Source organism: Gallinula chloropus (assembly GCF_964237585.1).
Source record: "Gallinula chloropus genome assembly, chromosome: 10".
Lineage (NCBI taxonomy): Eukaryota > Metazoa > Chordata > Aves > Gruiformes > Rallidae > Gallinula > Gallinula chloropus.
This window is the reverse complement of record NC_140095.1, coordinates 8,594,802-8,613,961: the sequence shown is the minus strand read 5'-3', so window position 1 is coordinate 8,613,961 and position 19,160 is coordinate 8,594,802. Positions and strand designations below refer to the sequence as shown.

General features: G+C 55.3%; 2 protein-coding genes across 2 annotated transcripts in view; one reads left to right on the top strand and one right to left on the bottom strand.

Moving 5' to 3' along the window:
• Positions 1-3,644, top strand: part of SIL1 (SIL1 nucleotide exchange factor) — a 97,477-nt gene extending 93,833 nt beyond the window's left edge. Inside the window, exons 10-11 of the mRNA XM_084268557.1 lie at positions 1,304-1,468; positions 3,177-3,644. Of these exons, the coding sequence (XP_084124683.1) occupies positions 1,304-1,468; positions 3,177-3,527 (516 nt within the window). The 3' untranslated portion in view covers positions 3,528-3,644. The remainder of the gene's footprint in view (positions 1-1,303; positions 1,469-3,176) is intronic.
• A 5,494-nt stretch (positions 3,645-9,138) lies between these two features.
• Positions 9,139-19,160, bottom strand: part of CTNNA1 (catenin alpha 1) — a 118,724-nt gene continuing 108,702 nt past the window's right edge. Inside the window, exons 16-18 of the mRNA XM_084268595.1 lie at positions 18,587-18,692; positions 12,683-12,817; positions 9,139-10,323 (exon numbers count right to left, since the gene is read on the bottom strand). Coding sequence (XP_084124721.1) covers positions 10,036-10,323; positions 12,683-12,817; positions 18,587-18,692 — 529 coding nt within the window. The 3' untranslated portion in view covers positions 9,139-10,035. The remainder of the gene's footprint in view (positions 10,324-12,682; positions 12,818-18,586; positions 18,693-19,160) is intronic.

The window sequence follows — 19,160 nt, the reverse complement described above, 5'->3', positions numbered from 1 at the left end:
AGGGCGAGGGATCTGCTGGCTCTTCCATCCATCTGTAACACAGCTGCTGCTGTGCAGAGCGCGGTGTGCTGCGGGTGTGTTAGTAAGCTCCCCTAAATACACTCCCCTCAACCCAGGGTAAGAGTCCTGCAGTGAGGGAGAGCCTCCGGAGAACCTCAGGGGATGCCCTTTGTGGCTGGGAGCAGGTCGTGGCCAGAGAGGTGCAGTGCGGGGTGCCTGGAGCTGCTGGCAGGAGTGCCCGTGGCTCAGCTGGCAGCTCGTGTTGGGATGGGGTGGCTGGGTGTGCAGAGCCCCCCAGCAGCACTGTGGGAGCCCCGGGATGCTGGGTGCAGGCTGTTCCAGCGAGCCTGAATGTGTCCTGCTGGCAGCCCAGGGGCAGGCTCAGTGGTGTCTGCACTTACATGTGGTCTTACACAAGGCTCTGAGGGCTGAACCCCCTTCTCCAGGGGGTCAGAGGCTTTGAACTCCCAGTTCCTGTGCTGTGGTGCCTCCCGTCTCTCTCCAGGGCAGGGTCAGGATCCCGCCCAGGAGTGGGTGCCCGGCCCCTGCCCAGCCAGGGCTGCAGCTGCCGCTCGGGTGGGTTTCCTGCGCCGGCGTGTGCAGCGGGGCATGGCGCCTGGGCCAGAAGGGCCTTTCTGCCCCCCCACCCCCTGTCCTTTGGCCCGTGGTTAAAAAGGGAGATGGCAACATCCCTCCATTCACCAGCAGCAACTCGGGAGATGGAAAATAGAAACAAATGAGGCTGGGGAAGAGGCGGCTGTCAGCTCCGATCTGTCCCTGGAGGCCTTGGACGCCTGGCCCACCTCAGTGCCTCCCGTGTCCCCGCTCTGCCCGGGGCAGAATGGGCCTGTCCCCTCCCTGAGCTGCTGCCATCACAACCAGGCCAGTGTAAACCCCTCTCTTGGCCCTGGTTGCCTCCTCAGAGTTAACCCTGTGCTGCACAAGGCCCAGCGGTGTCTCGCTGCTGCCACGACAGACCTTGGTGTGGGGCCGTGTCCTGGGAGCCGCAGGGCCTTGCCCTTGGGCCGCACAGGTACCAGGGCAAGGGTGTTTCCCAGGCAACCAAATCAGCTGGAGGGAATGGGGGTCTGCTGAGCGGTGCCAGCCAGCCCCTCCTTCTCCTTGTTCTTAGCCCAGAGCCTCTACCAAGGACCGGTGGGTGTGAGCAATGATGGCACCAGGCCCGTTCGGGTGCTGGGGAGCACCTCACAGCTGCACTGGAGCATTTCTTCTGCTCTGTAGGAAGCCATGAACAGTGCTGGTCACCCTGGCTGCCACGCTGATGGTTGTCTCTCCCCACCAGGCTCTCTTCGCACTCTCCTCCATGCTGAGACACTTCCCTTATGCCCAGCAGCAGTTCCTCAAGCTGGGTGGTCTGCAGGTCCTCCGGAGCCTCTTCAGGCAGAAAGGGACAGAGACCCTCCGTGTCCGTGTGGTCACGCTGCTCTACGACCTCATCATGGAGAAGGTGAGGAGCTGCAGGCAGGGGGAGGACAGGGGCCCTGGCCAGGCGCTCCCCACCCTGACACCCTCAGTGAGCCACAGGGGCCTCGACCATCCTTGTAGACTGAGGGCAAGGAGGGGCCGATCTGGTGTCAGTGCTGGTCCCTGCTGTAGGAATGGCATCCATCCAGCCCAGGGGCTGCTGCTCTGGGGCACGAGTGCCTGGGAGAGCCCGGGGCGAGCTTAAACCTTTGGGCTCTTAACCATCTTCATAGCCCTTCGCTGGACTCTCTCCAGGAGATCCTTGTCCCTTTTATCCCAGGGAGCCCAGAACTGGATACAACACTCCAGGTGGGGCCTGACCAGGGCAGAGCAGAGGGGGAGGATCCCCTCTTTTGACCTACTGGCCATGCTCCTTTTGATGCCCCCCAGGATCCCATTGGCCTTCTTGGCACCCAGGGCACCCTGCTGGCTCATGGTCAGACAGTTGTAGCCTCCGGTCCTTCTCTGCAGAGCTCTTCTCCAGCAGGTCACCCCCAGCCTGTACTGATACAAGAGGTTATCCCTTCCCAGGGGCAGGACTCTGCACTTGCTTTTATCAGCCCTCACCCGACTCCTCACTGCCTGGCATTCTGGCCTGCCCAGGCCTTGCTGAAATAAAGCCCTTGGCTTTACGTGGAAACAGGGATTTTTCCCTGCCCTACGGACAGGGAATGCCATGTACCAATCCCAGCCCCTTCAGGGAGGAGATGGGGGGCCCTCGGTGCCTGCAGGAAGCAGGGCTGGTCCGAGTGGAAGTGGCAGGGGGGGCACACGGGTGACATAGGTCAGTGTGACAGTGGTAACTGCCATGGCACAACTTGCCAGGGCTCCTGATGCCTTTCCTTCTCCCCCGACACACCACATGGCCTGCAGGCTCAGCAGGCAGCCTTTTCGGGGAGCAGGAGAGGGGACATCTCCTCAGCCTGGTCCCTCCTTGTCTCCACCACAGCCCCTAAATCAGTGGGATAAACCAGCTCCCTGCACAGGCACCCAGGGATGGCAGGATGCCATTGCTAAGCCAGTGAAGAGCTCGGAGAAGGTGTCATGGGCGCCCCTGGGGACCCACGCAGCATCCAGGGATGGGGTTATCTGGTGGCAGCTCCTGGGCACCTGCCCTCTTCTGTCCCCAGGGCCTGGTCTCTGCTCCCCAGCCTGGCAGAGCCCTCATCTGCCTTCAGCATGCTGAAGCGAGCTGGCCCTGCCTTATGCAGAGCTAATTAGTGAAGCTCAGACATAGTAATTAGCACCGGTGGCCACCAGACAAGTCAGGGGGATCTTGGGGTGTACAGCCTGCTCAGGGGACTTCACACTGGGGTGGGGACAGCCCTGCCTGCCCGCTCCTCCCAGCACCTCCCTGTGAGAGGGGCTGGTTTGCCAGCCATGGGCCAGGGAGGGTCTGTCTGGGCTAGAGGAGACTGTGATCTCCATCTCCTCCAGAGAGCAGCGTGAGGCCCAGCAGCCATGTCTGCTTGGAGCCCAGGGCAGCAGAGCCAGAGACCTCACAGGGCCCAGTCCCCTTCCAGGGCTGCGTGGTACTGAGCCCCCTGGTCCCTGGGAGTTTTCCAGGGTGGGCAGCCAGCCTTTGGCCAGGCAACACTGACCCAGGGCCTCCCAAGGCAGGTGTTACAGAACCTGCTTCCTCCTCACCCTCTCCATCACCTCCTGAATCCATGTCCCACCTCTTCCCACAGATGCTGCTGGAGGACTCACAGCATGGGGATCAAACGGAAGAGAAGCTGCAGCAGTACCGGCAGGTGAAGCTGGTCCCGGCGGTGGTGGAGCAGGACTGGTGTGTGGTGGTTTCCAACCTCCTGGCTGTGCCAGAGCACGACACACGGGAGAAGGTCCTCAAAACAGTGGGTGTGCTGATGGCCTTCTGCAGGGAGCGCTACCGGGGGGACCGGGCCCTCAGCACCACCCTCAGCCTCCTGCGCAGCGAGTATGAGGAGCTGGCGGCACAGGAGCAGAGGGAAGGTGACAAAGATGGCTACTTCAAGGAGCTCCTTGGCTCGGTCAACACCATCATTCAGGAACTGAGATGAAAGCAGCCGCAGGCTGGGTTCGGTCCCGGGGCATCCAGGGCAGCCCCGGGATGATGTCACTGGTGTAAGTGGCACCTCTGAATAAACTGCCGGCTCAGTGAGGCCCCACCGCTGGGCACGGGCACCCACAGCGTCCTTGTTAACACGGGGGTGGGGGGGCTGGTTTGGTCTGCGTGGGGAGCAAGGGGCTGAGGGAGAGGCTCAGCTCACACCCCCTGTCACCCTCCACCTGTGGTATTTGAAGGGTGTGGCTGAGTGTTGTCAGTCTGTATGTGGGACTGTTGGGAGCGGGATGAACCGAGGGCCGTGGGACTGTCCCTGGGCAGCTCCGTGTCTCTTCCCGTGGCTCTGACCGGCCTTTGTCCCTGCTCAGCGATGACCCATGTGTCTGCCATCTCCCTTTGCTTTGTCTCCTGGGTCTCCACTCCCACCTGGCACCATCAGCCTGCGGATCGCTCCGTGCTGGCACAGCTGGTGGGACGGACTCTCCATAGGGCTCCGGTCCAGCTGCCCCTCAATCACAGCATCTGGTGCTGCCATGGGAGGGGATGGCAGGGGAGGGGGTGCTGCCCCTGGGCAGACCCCCCAGTCCTTCTGCTTGTGTTCCTGCTCTTGGCAATGGTCCCAAGGCAGCGATGCGCTCTCAGGACTGAGGCCAAGGCTTTCCATCCGCGCTGAAGGGCACCCTCCGTTCTGTGCCAGGATGGGAATGTCCCTTCATGCCTCTGCCAGGGGCAGCTTCTCCTTGGTCCCCCTCTGTCCCCAAAGGCAGGGACAGCAGCAGCCCAAACCCCGCTGGGTTCTGACCCATTTTCAGGGAGGGTCGGTGGTTACTTTAGTAATGACCAATCCCATTTCTCTCCAGAACGTGTGGGGTGGGAGGCTGCAGTGAGCCCAGAGCGAACCCCACAGTGCTGCCTGGGGACACGGGGCTGCCCCCCCTGCTCCGGGCTGTCCCCGTGCACCGATGGGTGCTGAGCACTGACTGGAGAAGGGGAAGAAGAGTAAGGGAAGAGCTCTGTGGGGCCTTCCTCCCTACACAGGGACCATCCCCAGCTGCCTGTCCTCTACAGGGGGAGCTCCCACCTTGTGTCCTTAGGGTGAAGGCAAACCCCCCAGGATTTGGGCTCAGCAGAAAGAAACGAGCAGCATGGCAGTTTGGGGGTTGCATTGGGACACCAACACAGCTCTGAAATGTGCCAGCAGCCAGGGCTGGCCCCTGGCTTGGGCAGCTTCCAGCAGTTTTCCTGCCGGCCCCTCTTCGAAGGCGGCTTTTGGGGGACAGGGTGGGGGGCACAGCTCTTTTTCCCTGGGCTCTGCTCAGCGGTGTTGCAAGGTGAAGGCAGGGTGAGTGTTGGGGTGTCCCAGCGCCGGCTGCAGAGTCTGGCTGCGGAGTGCGAGGGAGCACACCCTGCCCACCGAGTTGTAACTCCTGTCACCACTTCCAGAACTGCTTTCTGGCACTAACGGGTGTTTCAGGCACCCCTTCCCCTGCTGACAGCGTCACGGGCCCCGGGGGCTGTGGCACCACCGGCTGCAACACCCGTGCAGGAGAAGATGGCACAGCAAAGCCACGCGTGTCCCCAGCATCCCCCAGCCCAGGAGCAGCCCCACACTGTGCTGTCCCCACACTGTGCTGTGCTGTCCCTGTGCTGTGCCACTGAGGTCCCCACAATATCCCACTGATGTCCCCATGCAGCAAACGCTGCTGGGCCTTGGCAGGGGCTGTGTGAGTTATCCCGATGGATAAATCCTGCCAGCGCGGCAGCAGGTCGATGGGGCTGTTGTGAGGCTGTTTTAGCCCTTCTTGCTGCTAAAATATTTCTGGCTACCACTTACAGCATGGCACTTGTCACTGGTAAGTACCAGGGCTAATTATAACCATTGATTTGGGTTGATTCTGCCCCCATCTCTCTCCCTCTCCCTGTGTTTCGAGTCAGGCTGTTTGCTGGGATTAAAGATGATTTATATTGTTTCTCCCTGGCTGAAATGCGTTTCCCAGCCAGCCCAGACAGGGTTTGCCTTGTGGGTTAGTAAAGAAAACAAAGCATCACTGATGGAGAGTGTGGGCAGGGCCTTTCCTGCAGGAACCTGGAGCCCCGGGAGATGCCATGGGAAGCCAGTCCCTGGGGGGTGTGCGGAGCCCAGGGTGGCAAAGCAGGAGAGCTGGTTAGTGTGTGTGTGTGTGTTGGGGGTGGGGGTGGGGGTGGCGGTGTCTCTGCTCACAGTCCCACAGACCTTTGTGTTGGGGTTTCTGTTTGCTAAAGACTGTTTTGGGCCTCCCCAGAGCTCCCCAGGCCCCACAACAAGTGCTGAGCTTGTGCTGTTCATGCTCGGGAGTCCCAGTGGTAGGTGCTGCCCAGGGCTGCTGTGCCCCTGCCAAGCACTAAGTGCTCCCAGCGCAACCCCTGTCCTGGATGGGACAAATGAACTCAAATCCCTGGGAACACTGAGCACCGGCTGCATTAAGGAAAGTGGGGCAGATCTTCTGAGTCATTTGGCTCTGGCTGGGCCCCACGTGAAGCCATCAGCAGGCAGCACTGTGGGGAGATGACACCTCTGTCACTCCCAGCCCCCCCCTTGCTGCCCAAAAAGCTGCTCAGCCACCGCATGATGCATCTGGAAGGGGACATCTGAAGGTTCTGCCCACTAGGCACTGTGCTGGACAAAGGGATGTCACCATGTAGGGGCTGGCACATCCCTCTGGCCTGCCTGCAGTGGGGCAGCTGCTCCGTTCCCAAAGTCCTCTGCTGTGGGATGTTTCACCCCCTTACTGCCAGGATGCTGTGGGGATGGGCACGATGCAGGCAGGAGCAGTGGAGCTGGAGGGGACAGGAATGCAGGTGGCCCCGCTTGGGCAGGGGATGGCTGCAAGGATTCCCCTGCCAAGGCCAGAGCTGCTGTGGGTCTCAGGGCCACCACGTCCAGGTGGCCTGAGCCTCCAGCCTGTGAATGGCATTTTCCTCCCCCAACATTTGTTGGGGGTTTGAGCCCACGTGCCCCTCACCCTCCCTCTGCCCTCCTGTGCCACCGTGTGTCTAAGGTTTGGCCACCTCGGCTTATTTGGAACCTGGTGACCACATGGAGCATCCATGTTACTGTCAGACAGTGCAGCTTAGGGTGCTCTGCTCCCCTCTGCACCCATCCCATCCTGCCCACTCGGAGCCCCCCGCCAGCTGGGACAGCCCCCAGCCCCTGGCTGCCCTGCCTGGGGCTGGTCTCGGAGCTGGGCAGCAGCAAAGCTGGGCTGAGTGCTGAATGGCAAAGGCATTCGTTAACCAGCACTAAACACCTCGTGACGCCTTCACACGCAATTAAAGCGGCATAAATTCAACGTGCCTTGATTCACCGCTGAATTGAATTAAGAGCACTTGAAATTTAGAAGAAGACTATCTCCTGGGGATTTAATGTGGTTTCACTAATTCACTTTAGAAGATAAGGCAGGTTCCTCTTCCTGCACATCCCTGCACAGCCAGGCCCCTGCTCGCCAGGCAGCTGCCAGGCTGGGGGGGGGCTGGGGTATGGCCTCACCGGGTGCTGCCGGCCCACAGCAGGGCAACCCCCCCCAAAACCCAGCCTCAAATCCTCCTGTTGAACGACCACTTGGGTGTGTTTTAGGCAGTGATTGGGAGCAGCTGTGCCTGCCTCCCACCCACACTGGTGGGCAGTGTGGTCCCACAGCCCTTCCCAGCCCAAAGCCACCGCAGGTCCTGTCTCCCCCGTCCCCTGCCCCTTGGAGCCTCCAGATCTCTTCTCTGGCAGAAAGGAGAGTGATGCTGAGCATCTGGGAAGGGTCGGGTGGCTGTGCTTGCTGCACACCGTCAGGGCGTATGGCCGAAAAGCTTTCCCACCTCGTACCCACTCAGCTTTTACAACCCAACACAGTCACACAGGCTCCCCCACGGGAGAGGAGAGTGTTCCCCAACAGCAGTCGCAGCGGAGACCAACTGCAGGAGCCCTTCCCCAGCGGTTAATTACATCAAGCAGTAATTACTGTAATTCTTTTCAATTGGCTCTCTAATAAAGTTACAGCTTCCCTCGCGTCCGGACGCCCCTTGCTGTGCAGCCACCGCTGCGGCTTCACACAGGAGACTCTGCTCAAGGCTGGAATTCCCCAACATGCTGGGGCTGCGCCACGGAGCCACCTGCTGAATAATGTGGAGCTGCCCCGTTAATGCTTCACTTGGGGCAAGAGGAGCAGGAGCTGGTGCTGCCCTGGAGCCGGCTCCTCCTGGGCAAGTGGGGTTTGGGCTTCACCCTGGAGGTGAAGCATCGCCACGTGCTGGCCCCATACGACCAGGTGTTAGTCTGTGCGGAGGTGACGTGGAGGTGATGTGGAGGTTCCTGACGTGCAGACACTGTCAGTGGTTCCTGGCACAGGCCACTCCATCCATTTAACAGGTTCACTCGCCTGCCTGACAGAGCCCATCTATAAAGAGGCACCGAAGGAATTTGGGGTGAAGAGCGGAGCTGTGCTCAGCCAAGCCCACGGCACCACGCGCAGCCACGGCGCGTCCTGGGGAGCAGCACGAGAGCCAAGTACCAACCACCTCTCCCTGTCTGCTGCCGTGAGTCGGGGGCTTTGGTCTCCTCCCATTCCCCGGTGCTGCCCTGTGAGCTTCCCTCCCATCCAACCACATTCTCATCCCTTGCCACCTCAGTGCTTGGAGTTTGCAAAACAAACGTAATTAAAAGCTAAATACATATAAATTTGTCTGTGCATCTTAACGCAAGGGTTGGTTTTTTTTGAAGCTCGTTAGCAGATCACATTCTGGGGGGGGAGCGTTGCCTGTATCCCAGGGAGAGCTGCTGAAGAGCCCAGGGAACGCCGCCTCTGCGACTGATGTATTAATACCAGAGGGAATAAACATCAAACCCTGGTGTATAAAAGCAGTTAATGATTACAGAGCTGCCAAGATCCACAGCTTATCTGTTTCATTAACTCTTCAGCGGCAGCAGAAGGAGCTCCCCCTCCTTGCCAGCAGACACTCAGGGAGATGCTAAGGGTGCAGGGAACCAAGCCTGCACATTGCAGGTTCAGTTCCTGTGCTCTGGAGGCCAAAATGCCTGAAAACATCACAGATTTGGCAAAAATAGCCCACCAACTATTTAGCTTAATTCTGATCAGCATTTGGGTAACACGACAGCAATAACCTTGATATAGTAAATTATAAACTGATCGAGATAAATAAAATTATAACACAGCCCTGCCAAGGATCGGCTCTGAAACGCAGACACGGTGGAAAACATTAACTACAGCACAGGCTGCTTTCCCTGTTAATGGATGCTGAAGAGAAAGAGCCAACGCCACTCTGACCCGCGCGAGCGCTGCTCCTCCAACGCCGGACTTTATTGGTACGTGTAAAACACACTGAAATTCATAAAATTTAAATAAGACAGGGAAATTATACCTTGTAGCGCTAGTTATCCCAAATAACGTATAGGCTAAATTGCAGCCTGAGCAAACATTATTTGCTGGGTGCCTTTGGAAGCCCAAGGCGGGATGCAGAGCAATTATGAGAAATGAGTACAAAGCTGATTTGCATCTGAATGGTGGGGAGGGGGAGCAGGGGCGGGCTGGGCGCCCGCTCCATTCACAGCACCACAATACTCCGGCTGGTAAAAGCAACTTTATTAGTGTCCCGCAGCAAAATACATGAGTAATTTGTAACCAGCATTGAAATTCCCGTCCGGTGTCACACAGAAGGAATCGGCCGCCTCCGCGATCGTAGGTTTTAACGGGAGAGATGGGTGTGAAAGTCATCCCCTCCCCGCGACAGGCCGGCCGGCGGCGCAGGAACCAGGGGTGTCCCGCTCGCTCACCGGGACGCGCGGCTGGCCGCTGGCTCTGTCACAGCCCCGGGAAAAGCAGCATCACAGAACCCGGCACCACCAACCGCTGCGACCCCCAGCCTGGGCGGGGGGCGTGTGGGTCTTTTCCGGGTGTTTTCCAGTTGTGGTCCCACTCCTGCAGCAGCGCAGCCGGCACCTGCTGTAGTTTTATACTCCTTGGAGCGTGCAAAGCTTGTTCCCTCTCCACCCCAGCAGCAGGAAGACACTAATACATACAATACTTTCATTAATTAATTTTTTTAAGAATGAAAAGATCTAATTTTCCTCTCCTGATGGCAACGAAAAACCGCAGTCTGGGAGTAGTGTGATTCAACTGTTAGTGTTAACCGTTAGTGTCACTGTCAAACCCTCTTTGGTTAAGGAATATTTTATGTAAAGCAAGATTATACAAAAGAATTTTCCTCTAGAAACACACCCCTGCCACCTAAAAGCAACCTAAAGCAACACACTTCCGCGGGCTGAGGCTATGCCGATAGGGCCGATCAATGGGAGTAGTTCCCCGCGTACTCTAGACAAAGTTATCAAAATAATTATATTAAGTAAATACATTTTGAGGAAAAGTAAACTTTAGAAAAAAAATCCTCTGGATATTCCAAGTTCTGGAAGTAGCAGTAGTGCCCTAGAGAGAGAAGGAAAGATCAGGATAGAGACCTCTCTAAATACTCTCCATCGCTTTGAATTCACTGAGCGCCTGCACGGGGTTCACGTGCTTCTTCTGGGACGCTCTCTTGATTTTAGTTTGGGTTTCGTCTTGTTTCTCCCTCTTGACCAGGGGCTTCTTCTCCGGAGCCTTCATCTTCCAGGAGACGGCGGGAAGATTGAGCGAAGCCATGCCCTGGGACTTCTGGTACTTGGTTGATGCCACGTAGGAAGCCTTCACGGTTTGCACCACCGCGTTCATCAGGTTCTTGGCCGCTTGGATAAGAGACATGGCGCTGTCCACCTGCCGAAGGGGAACACATGAACGTTACAGGGCACGAACCCCATGCAAGCACAGTACACCCTGGGAAGCACGGCGGTCCTGGGGCGTAAGAGCACTCGAAAATGCCTTTTCCTGGGGCTTCAGGGATCTCCTGGAGAGAGTCCAGCCGAGGGCTATTGGGGATGATGAAGGGCCTGGAGCATCTCCCCTATGAGGAAAGGCTGAGTGAGCTGGGGCTGTTCAGCCTGGAGAGAAGAAGACTGAGAGGGGATCTGATCAATGTTTATCAATATCTGAAGTGTTGGACACAGGGGGACATGGGCAGCCTCTTCTCAGTGTCTGTGGGGACAGGACAAGGGGCCATGGCCTCAAGTTGGAGCACAGGGAGTTCCTCACCAATCTGGGGAAGAACTGGGGGATGTGGAGTCTCCTTCTCTGGAGAGATTCCAGCCCCGTCTGGACACCAACCTGTGTGACCTGTCCTAGGGACCCTGCTTTGGCAGGGGGTTGGACTCGATGGTCTCTGGAGGTCCCTTCCAACCCCTGTGATTCTTCTGGAACCTGAGGTCCCAGTTCAGGGCGGTATTCGCCCTCGGGTGCGAGGCAGTTAAGAGAAGCGCAGTGCTTGCCCACGGTCTCCGCCTTCTCCGTATTAATGGCAATCAAAAGGATTTGTATGCTGCTGTTTGCTTTTGTGACTAAGCTTTAACAGTAGCTTATTCGCTAATGGAATTAATAAAGCTGTAGTAATATCTTAATCACTGATAATAAATATTTAAATCACCCTAGAATATGAGGTCGGATTGGAAAGGAAGGAACGTGGTGGCATCTTCTGCCAGGCCTGGAGCCCTGTCCTGAGCATCTCCCACTTCCACAAGCAGTATAAGAGGGAAAAGGTGAAGCACTTGCGGAGGCTTCAGCATGTTTAGAGAGGAAAAGGCACGAGCGGGGCAGGGGGGGAGGAGAGGGGAGGAGCAGTGGGGTGACCTCCACTGGGAGCCCACTTCTCTGGGTGCTAGTGCCCTGCTTGGGGTGGGACCTCCGGCTTGCGAACCCGAAAGACCTGAGCAAGGTGTTGGTCTTGGCCAGGGTTTCTGCATAAGCCTTACACAGGACCTCAGCCACCTCGACACGCCCGAATTCCAGCGCTGTAAGCGTCTAAGGAAGGTTTGGGGAGAGACTTGAAGCCACTGCTCGTCTGGCAGCAAAGTGGGGGCGGGGCGGTTGGTTGCAGTACCTTCCTCTCCATCACGCTGCCTTTCGCGTACCGCAGCGGCAGGTCTGACCTGCGCCCTGCAGCAAACCAGCGCCGCGTGCGCTGCTCGCCCCAGTCGTCATGCTGGGAAGGGCTTTCATTGCGTTTGACTATCTCCATGGCAGGAAGGATGGGGCTGAATGCAGCAAACGCAGGGAGACGCCTCTCCCAAGGAGCTGTCGGAGTGTGAAGGTGCTAAACTCGGGCAAGCGTGGCCCTTGGCCACTGCCGCAGCTTGTGGCACAGCTGCCTCAGCTGCTGCCGGCTCGATCCACACTTCTGGCTCGTTTGCCGGGGAGAATAGACGTGAGAGTCAGGTTAAGGGGGAAAAAAGATGTGCTGCTTAAGTTGAAGTATTTGGAATCTCTAAAAGGCAGAAGGGGGTCGGTTGGTCTTTCCATTTGCTGTGGCGATACCGGACTATTGGGGATTTTTGTCCCTTCAAACCTCATATCTGGGGCATGGGATGGATGGGCAAAAGTGATCAAAGGCACCCGTCTAGGGCAAGGTGGAACATACTGGAAGACTTGAAGGATTTAGCTCTGCTCCCCTACCCTCAGAGGCTTGCCACACAGATTTCTCTCAGGAAGAAGCATTTTGTGAAAAAACTATTTGCTAAGTAACGGGTAGAATAAGGAAGCGGCTGCCCCGCGGCAGCTCTCAGCCGTCATAAACCAGAGCAGCCACTAAAAGTCCCCGCGCTCCTCAGGGCACAGCGACTGAAATATGAACATCTCTGGAGCATTGCAGGACCCCAGCGTGCTCCAAGGCTGCGCAGAGAGGCAGGGCAGGTTTAGCTGTGCTGATTAAAGTGATTTACCTTCACACTAAGAGGGAAAACCAGTCTGGAAAAACACAGAGATCACAGAAAGGAAAAGTGAGTCTGTCTACACACACAGCTGAGCGAGGGGGAGGGGAAGCAGAACCTGTATCCTTTGCCCTTGGAGTGAGCATCTCCTCCAAAGTGGCACCATTAGAAACTTTGCATACATCACAACTGTGACTGAATGCTCCAGAATGTGTTGTCTGTATTCTGTAATGCTTAGCAGAAAAGCTTGGCTTGGAGAAATGGTTATCCCTGGAAGCAAAACCACATGAACCGGACACGTCTGAGTCCATACGTACCCCAGACACAACCAGCTCCCCGCCGAGGTTCTGAACTTCAGCCTTCACTTTGCTACAGATGTTGAGCTGATGGCAGTACAGAGCGATGCGCTGCAGGTAGGCCAGGAGGTCCTGCTTGCACGCAGAGTCAGGGCACTGGAAAAACAAAGGGGAAGTTTGCAATCACAAACATGGGGGCTGAAATTTACGGGGAGAACAAGACAACTCCACTCCAGACCTGTAAATGTGCTCCAGAGATCATTCCCCCTTCCTCTGAGCTCTGGTTTTCAGAAGACAGCTGAGTGATACCCAGGCATCACTAAATACATGTGAAAACCAGCACGGGCTGTCAGAACATGGGGGCAGCCACTGGACAAACTGCCAGGGCCCCGTCCAGCTGCACAGCTGCCCTGGAGCTCCCTGTGAGGAGAAGGAGGAGGTGGAGAAGGGCTACCTAACCTTACCAGAGCAGGTTTGTTAACTACAGAAGCTGCTTCCTGTACCCTGGACACAGCAGTGATGATTTGACATCCAAGATCCCAAGTTGCAACCAGCAGATGTTACTGCATCCAGCCTCAATTTCCCATTTTAGGCTGATGGTTACTCAATTACACCCAGCAAAGCAGGTATTTCCCCGACTTCTGCTCCCCCTTCTCAGCAGCATGCAAGCCTCACCAGGCATGAAATAAAATGTTTTAAGTGCTTGCTGAAGCACTCAGCTGTGAGATAAAGGTAACTTTTTCAGCTTTGCAATGGAAAGACCAGGTCAGTACTGGAGGCTGCAGGGCTGTTCCGAAAGCTGTTTGCTCAGACAGACCAAAGGGCCATCCCTCGCTTTGCTGAGCTGAGCAGTGAGATGATTAATGAGCCAGTTTCAAGTTGGATTTCCAAACAAGAGGAGCCCAGATGAGGGGCAGCCACAGCCCAAACCAGGATCTGCAAGTGTAAGACAGAGAGGCTACAGGAAGCCTTTTACTGCCCACGCCAGCCCTGCAGCACCTTTACCAAGGGCAGTGATAACCAATGGTGACCAAAGAGTACCAGGATGTCTTAGACACGCTCTGGCCATGTGAAGAACAGGGAGCAAAGTGGCTGGCACACACCGAGCTCTGCAAAGCCTCTGCCCCCTGACTCTGCTGATCAACAAACCCAAGAGCACACGTGCTGTGCCCGGCCCTGGGCACACAGCACCAGTGGGACACCTACGGCCTTGGCGTGGCCATAAACTCACAGCTGGGTCTATACTTGGGTGGTTACTGGGCTCCAGCCTCCAGACATCACCGGCTGTGCTGCAAGCAGTGCCCAAGCCAACAGATTTTTAGATGAGTCTGGTTACATCCACAATGGCACAAGGGGTGCCAGGGATCTTATGGCCTGACAGGAGCCTGTGGGCGAGGAGCTCCCACCAGCAGCACGCACATTTCTGACCACAGCAGGAGCTGTAGCATTGGGTGTCCCTGCACACACAGAACACTGACAGCTTTGGTGGCCACATGCTTCACATGGCATGTGTCAGAACTGCCAGGGCCAAACCCTGGCCTGCAGCCCAGTGTAGGCTGTGCTGCTCTGTGAGCCACCGTGTGCATCCTCTTCCCACCCCAACACTGAGCGCTCACAGGTCTCCTGGGCAGAAACAGGACCAGACTCACAGGGACCCCCCCGTTCTCTGCTGGGAGGCGGGCAGCACTGTATGCAGCCTTCCTGCCCCTCCAGCACCGCAGCGGCACATCAGGGCTCAGACTGGTGTTACTGGGGACAGGACTAAAGGCAGACCCCGCAGTGATCACCAGCTTCCTAAACTCATAGATCTCCAGCATCTGGGGTCTCAGCACACAGTTCCCAGTCAATAAACTCAGGCGTCCCAGCACCCCCTACACACACGCACTCACACAGAGTCCAACTGCGTGCCCCCAGCCTGGGAGTAAGTGGGGCACAGCACCCTCCACTTCTCCCAACCAGGCAGTGTGTTATCCTGGCCTACCCCATTTAAGCTGGGCACCAGCTGCCTCCAGACAAGCTCTCAAGTCCCCACAGACACCACGAGCAGCCAGAGATGTACCAGTGGCAGGCGTGACCAGGAGAGAAGAGTCTTGCTCTGAGCAGCACCCACTTCTCTTCACCCAGCACCTCCCTGCTCTCCCCAGTAAGCAGACAGACCCTGCTGAGATTTGCAGACCTTCACAGGCTGTGAGAGCTCTTCTCTGAAGCCACCGTGGTGCCTCAGCATACCCAGGCATGCAGAGATGTGGGGTGCTGAGCTGTGTGCCCAGGCAGCATACACATACACACGGTGCACTGCAACAGGATATTTGGCAAGCCAGGAAAGGCTGATTGGGCTGTGTAACACCGGCTGCAGAGATCTGGGTGGCATTCTGGGCACCTGACCCTGTGGGTCTGTAAACTAATGGAAATCCCCTTCTTATTTCCAAGGAAAGCCCATGATATGGAGTATCCTGCAAGTCTTACATAGGCAGGCCGCTTCCATCAGTGAAGTGAAAACTGTGAATAACCAAGCAGCAGAGCTTGCAGGTTAATTTTTTAAGCTAATCAATATTAGTCAGCGGTACAAGATGTTTTAGAGAAGGTCCACAAATAGCATCGGCCAAAGAGCTAATGAAAAGCTGCAATTCCCAGTTTGGAAAAGGCTCTCCATCTCCCAAGCAGCTCATCTAACAAAGCGACCGGCGGCACAGCGGCAGATCGAATTGAATGTTGACAAATGCACAATACAGCACGTCAGAAGGACCTCTAAACAATTCCGGGTGCTTTATGGGCTGTGTGCTGATGGGAACCTTTTAAGGAGAGACACTCTCAAGGAAAGAGGCTGCTGTGTGTTTGCCAGTGGCTGGAGGAGGCACCAAACGTCGGTGGGGGAAGCGGGAGGAGGGGAAATCTTACTCCTGTATATATCAACATGATGTGAGCTGGAAAACCACATCCTATGCTGGGTGTGCTACTTCCACGAGCAGAACAGCGAATGCAGTTCAAAGAGAGATGATGTTTGAATAGAGATGTAACACAAAATAAAAGCACAGCAACAAAAGGCACTGCAGGTGCCCACGTGAGCCCCGTCCTTCCCTACACTGCCACCCTCAGATAAAGCCCAAAACCCAAGGCAGCAATCCCAACCCTGCCTGTGAAAGATCCCATTCCTTACTGACCTACAGCGGCCACAGCCCACCTGCAAGGCTCTCCTCAGAGGATGCCCACAATGCAGAGCTGCACTGTGGACAGAAATACATGTTTGTTGGACAACCCCTCATCTCTCCACCCCCCAGAATGAGATGCTGTCAGTGATGGCTGTTGGCAAAAGCTAACCTGGCTGCTCGAGTCCAGCCCAGGAGCCATGCTGGAGCAAGCACACACACACACTCCCGCTTCCTACTGCCCCAGCTGAGCCTGCAGAGAAGCAGAATCACTTTTTTTTCCTCCCTTTTTGCAAAGAAAAGGGGAAAGGAAGGCAGGAAAGCTCTCCCACAGTGTGTGCTGATTAAGACAAGCACCCAGCCCCCAGCCCCACGTGTCTGGTAGGTGTAAGCCAGCAACCGACCGCCGAGATTTTTCTTCCTCCCACTGGATCTCCAGTTTAGGGTGACAACAACTCCCAGTAAAATGCCCCCGCCAGCCCTGTGTAGCAGCCAGGCTCGGCACCGTTTGGTGAGCAGAGCTGCCAGCAGGTATTTAGGGGTAGCAGGAGAGGCACATGGCAGGACAGCTGTCAGCCTCTGCCCAGAGCACATCTCCAGACCAGTCTCTGCCCGGAGCACATCTCTGGACCAGCATCTGCAGATCACAGACCAGTCTCAACAGCAACCCCCTGCTGCAGCATCTCCTGGGAAGGGGGACAATCCCTGCGCTTCCCCTGAGCTCCCTGCAGCACAACCATCGGATACCAACCTAACCTCCCACCGCTACCAAGGAGCAAAAGCAACAGTGTTTTCCCACTGCTCTGTAAGAAATTCAGCATTGGGTAAAAATACCAGGGAGAGTCATTGTCTTGCCACAAATCATGTTCGTTTGCGGAGCGCTCGTAACGTCTTTGGATTCCCCCATTCCATTGAAAACAAGCAGAGTGCTGCTCTGAGTGAAAGATGGAACACCTCTGGGAAAAGCTGCCGGCTGATGGCTAGACACTTTTCAAGAGACGTGAAATACCTTGGATAATAGCTTTTATGGTTTCAAAGGAAATGTGCTGTAAAACTGCCTGACGGCGGGAGTTAGGAGTTCCTGACACACTAGCATGAGGGGTCATGATTCACCCGGTGTCACATGGAGAACAGGACATAAAACCCCATCCATTTGTTAAAAGCTGTATTAGGCATGGGAAGGCATTAGCGCTCCGCGGAAACGGCTGCACCACACGTCCTCTGTAGCTGTCACACAGCTCCACGGTAACAGATCACCACAAGTTTCTGAAGAGTATGTAAGCATATCTAATGAAATATGCAAGCTGGAAGTATTAGCAGAGTACAGAGTCAGGGAAAAAAGCTTTATTCTTGTCAAAATGACTAACCGTGCGGTCCCGCTCATATTTATCTTCAAACATGTGCTTAATCTTTTACATTTTTAAGGACCTTACTTGTACTAAAAGGAGCCATTTAGTCGCCTTGTACATTCTGGAAGGGCTGGGTGCAGAAAGCCGTATCCCAAGTTTGCATAAAACATGGGAATTAAAGGAGAAAGGGAAAAAACCCATTGTAAACCTTCAGCCCAAGGTCCCCTGAGCTCTCTGACACAATCGGTGCCTGGCTGCAGTGGCAGCGCACCTGATTCTCCCCAAAATCCGGCTGTCAAACCACGACAGCAAAGGAGACCCGTCCTAAAAAGCACTTTTCAGCTTTATCTCCCCATTGACCATTTCTCACCACGTCATTAATAAATTAGGGTGAAGGCAACAGCCTCCGGATGCAATGTTTAAAGAGAGAGAGAGATCTGCATTACAAAGATGTCCTTCCAAAGTGACATGGCTTCATTTAAAGCCTGGCGTTACGGATCAGAAATTCCAAGGGCTGGGAAGCAACCCACAGCTGGCCAAAATTAAAGCTCAGCCCGTGATCTCAGACTTAATCTACCTGCATTTCAGGGTCTCCTGAAGGCAGAGTATCATTACTAAAGCTGATGTTTCTCAGCAATTGGGATGTGGACTGAGACCAGAGGTGCTTTGGTTTGGCCCAGCCCAGTTTGTGAAGTGGCTCAGGACAGGTGGGTTTGTTGTATAAACCCCCACACTGCCCCACACCCCTTCAATCCTACAGAATTCCTTTCAAATATCACTGGACATGGAGCATGACAACATGCAGAGCAGCCTGGGCTGGCACAGAAAATGCTGGGGATCCTACGTGCCTTGCTCAGAGTCTTCATCATCTCTGACTGGACAGCAGAAGAAATCCCTGAGGGTTTGACAACCTCACCATCCAGCCCATGGAGCGTTTGGAAAGCAGTGATATTAAAAAGCCGCCTCCAAAACACATTAAAGGTTGTGCAAGAGGCCACGTGCAGTAATTACAGTGCTGCCTGTGCAGTCCTGTCATTGCTTCAGAAAGTCCTGGGCACATCCTGAGCATGACAGGAGCGACACGAATCCAGTTTCAGTCCTGTTTGGTTGGAGAAACTGGCCTAGATACTGGGTGACACGAAGCGGTGTTGGCATGTTGCTACCTTAAAAAGGCAGGGGCTTAGTTTAAGCCAAGCAGCTGCTGGTGTGGCTGCTGGACAGATTTACCTGCTTACACTGCTCAGGGTGGCAGGAGAGCAGCTAGAAAGAAAAGGCTGGAATTTTCCAGCAGCAAATCTGGAAAATCAGTTTAACCCCTCCCCAAAGCTCAAATCGAAACACATTTTCTGCTGCTCCTCATGTCTGCAGTACTAAAAGATCTCCCACTGCTCGTCTCTGCTGGAGGCTTATGGAAATGAGTTGTGACTTACGTGGTCAGCAATAGTCCGTCCCAGCTTGTCCATCCTTGACCCAGCCTCTGCAATCTTCTTGGCTGCACTAATCACATCTGACGTATTTTTCAGGGGTCCTTTACCTCTGCAGAGCAGAACAGAGCCTACCTTTTAGCACCAGGAAACCAAAAGAGTGAACTACATATGGCTTTACTCATCCTGTTCTGTATAGTACTGGAAGGGCTTCCTCACCCAGACTGCATGAGCAGGAACAGGGAGTTGTAACCATTACAGCACCTTCATTTTCACTACAGTTTCCCCCTTCCAGCCCCTCCCCATATTTAGATTAAACCTAGGAATAAAAACCTCTTTACATTTTACTGTTTTAGGCAACCTGATGATGATGAGAGACAACATTTTAGAAGATGGATTTCAAATTTTCATGGAATGCAACATCAAGATTAAAAAACAGTGTTGGATAAAATCTGGTAACTGAATTTCAAGAGGCATCAAATCCCCTCTCCTCCTTTTGCAAATAACTGTACCAGGAGCTGTTCCTGCAGTACAGCAGTATCAAGAAGCCCACAGAATTTAATGTTGTAAGGAACCGAGG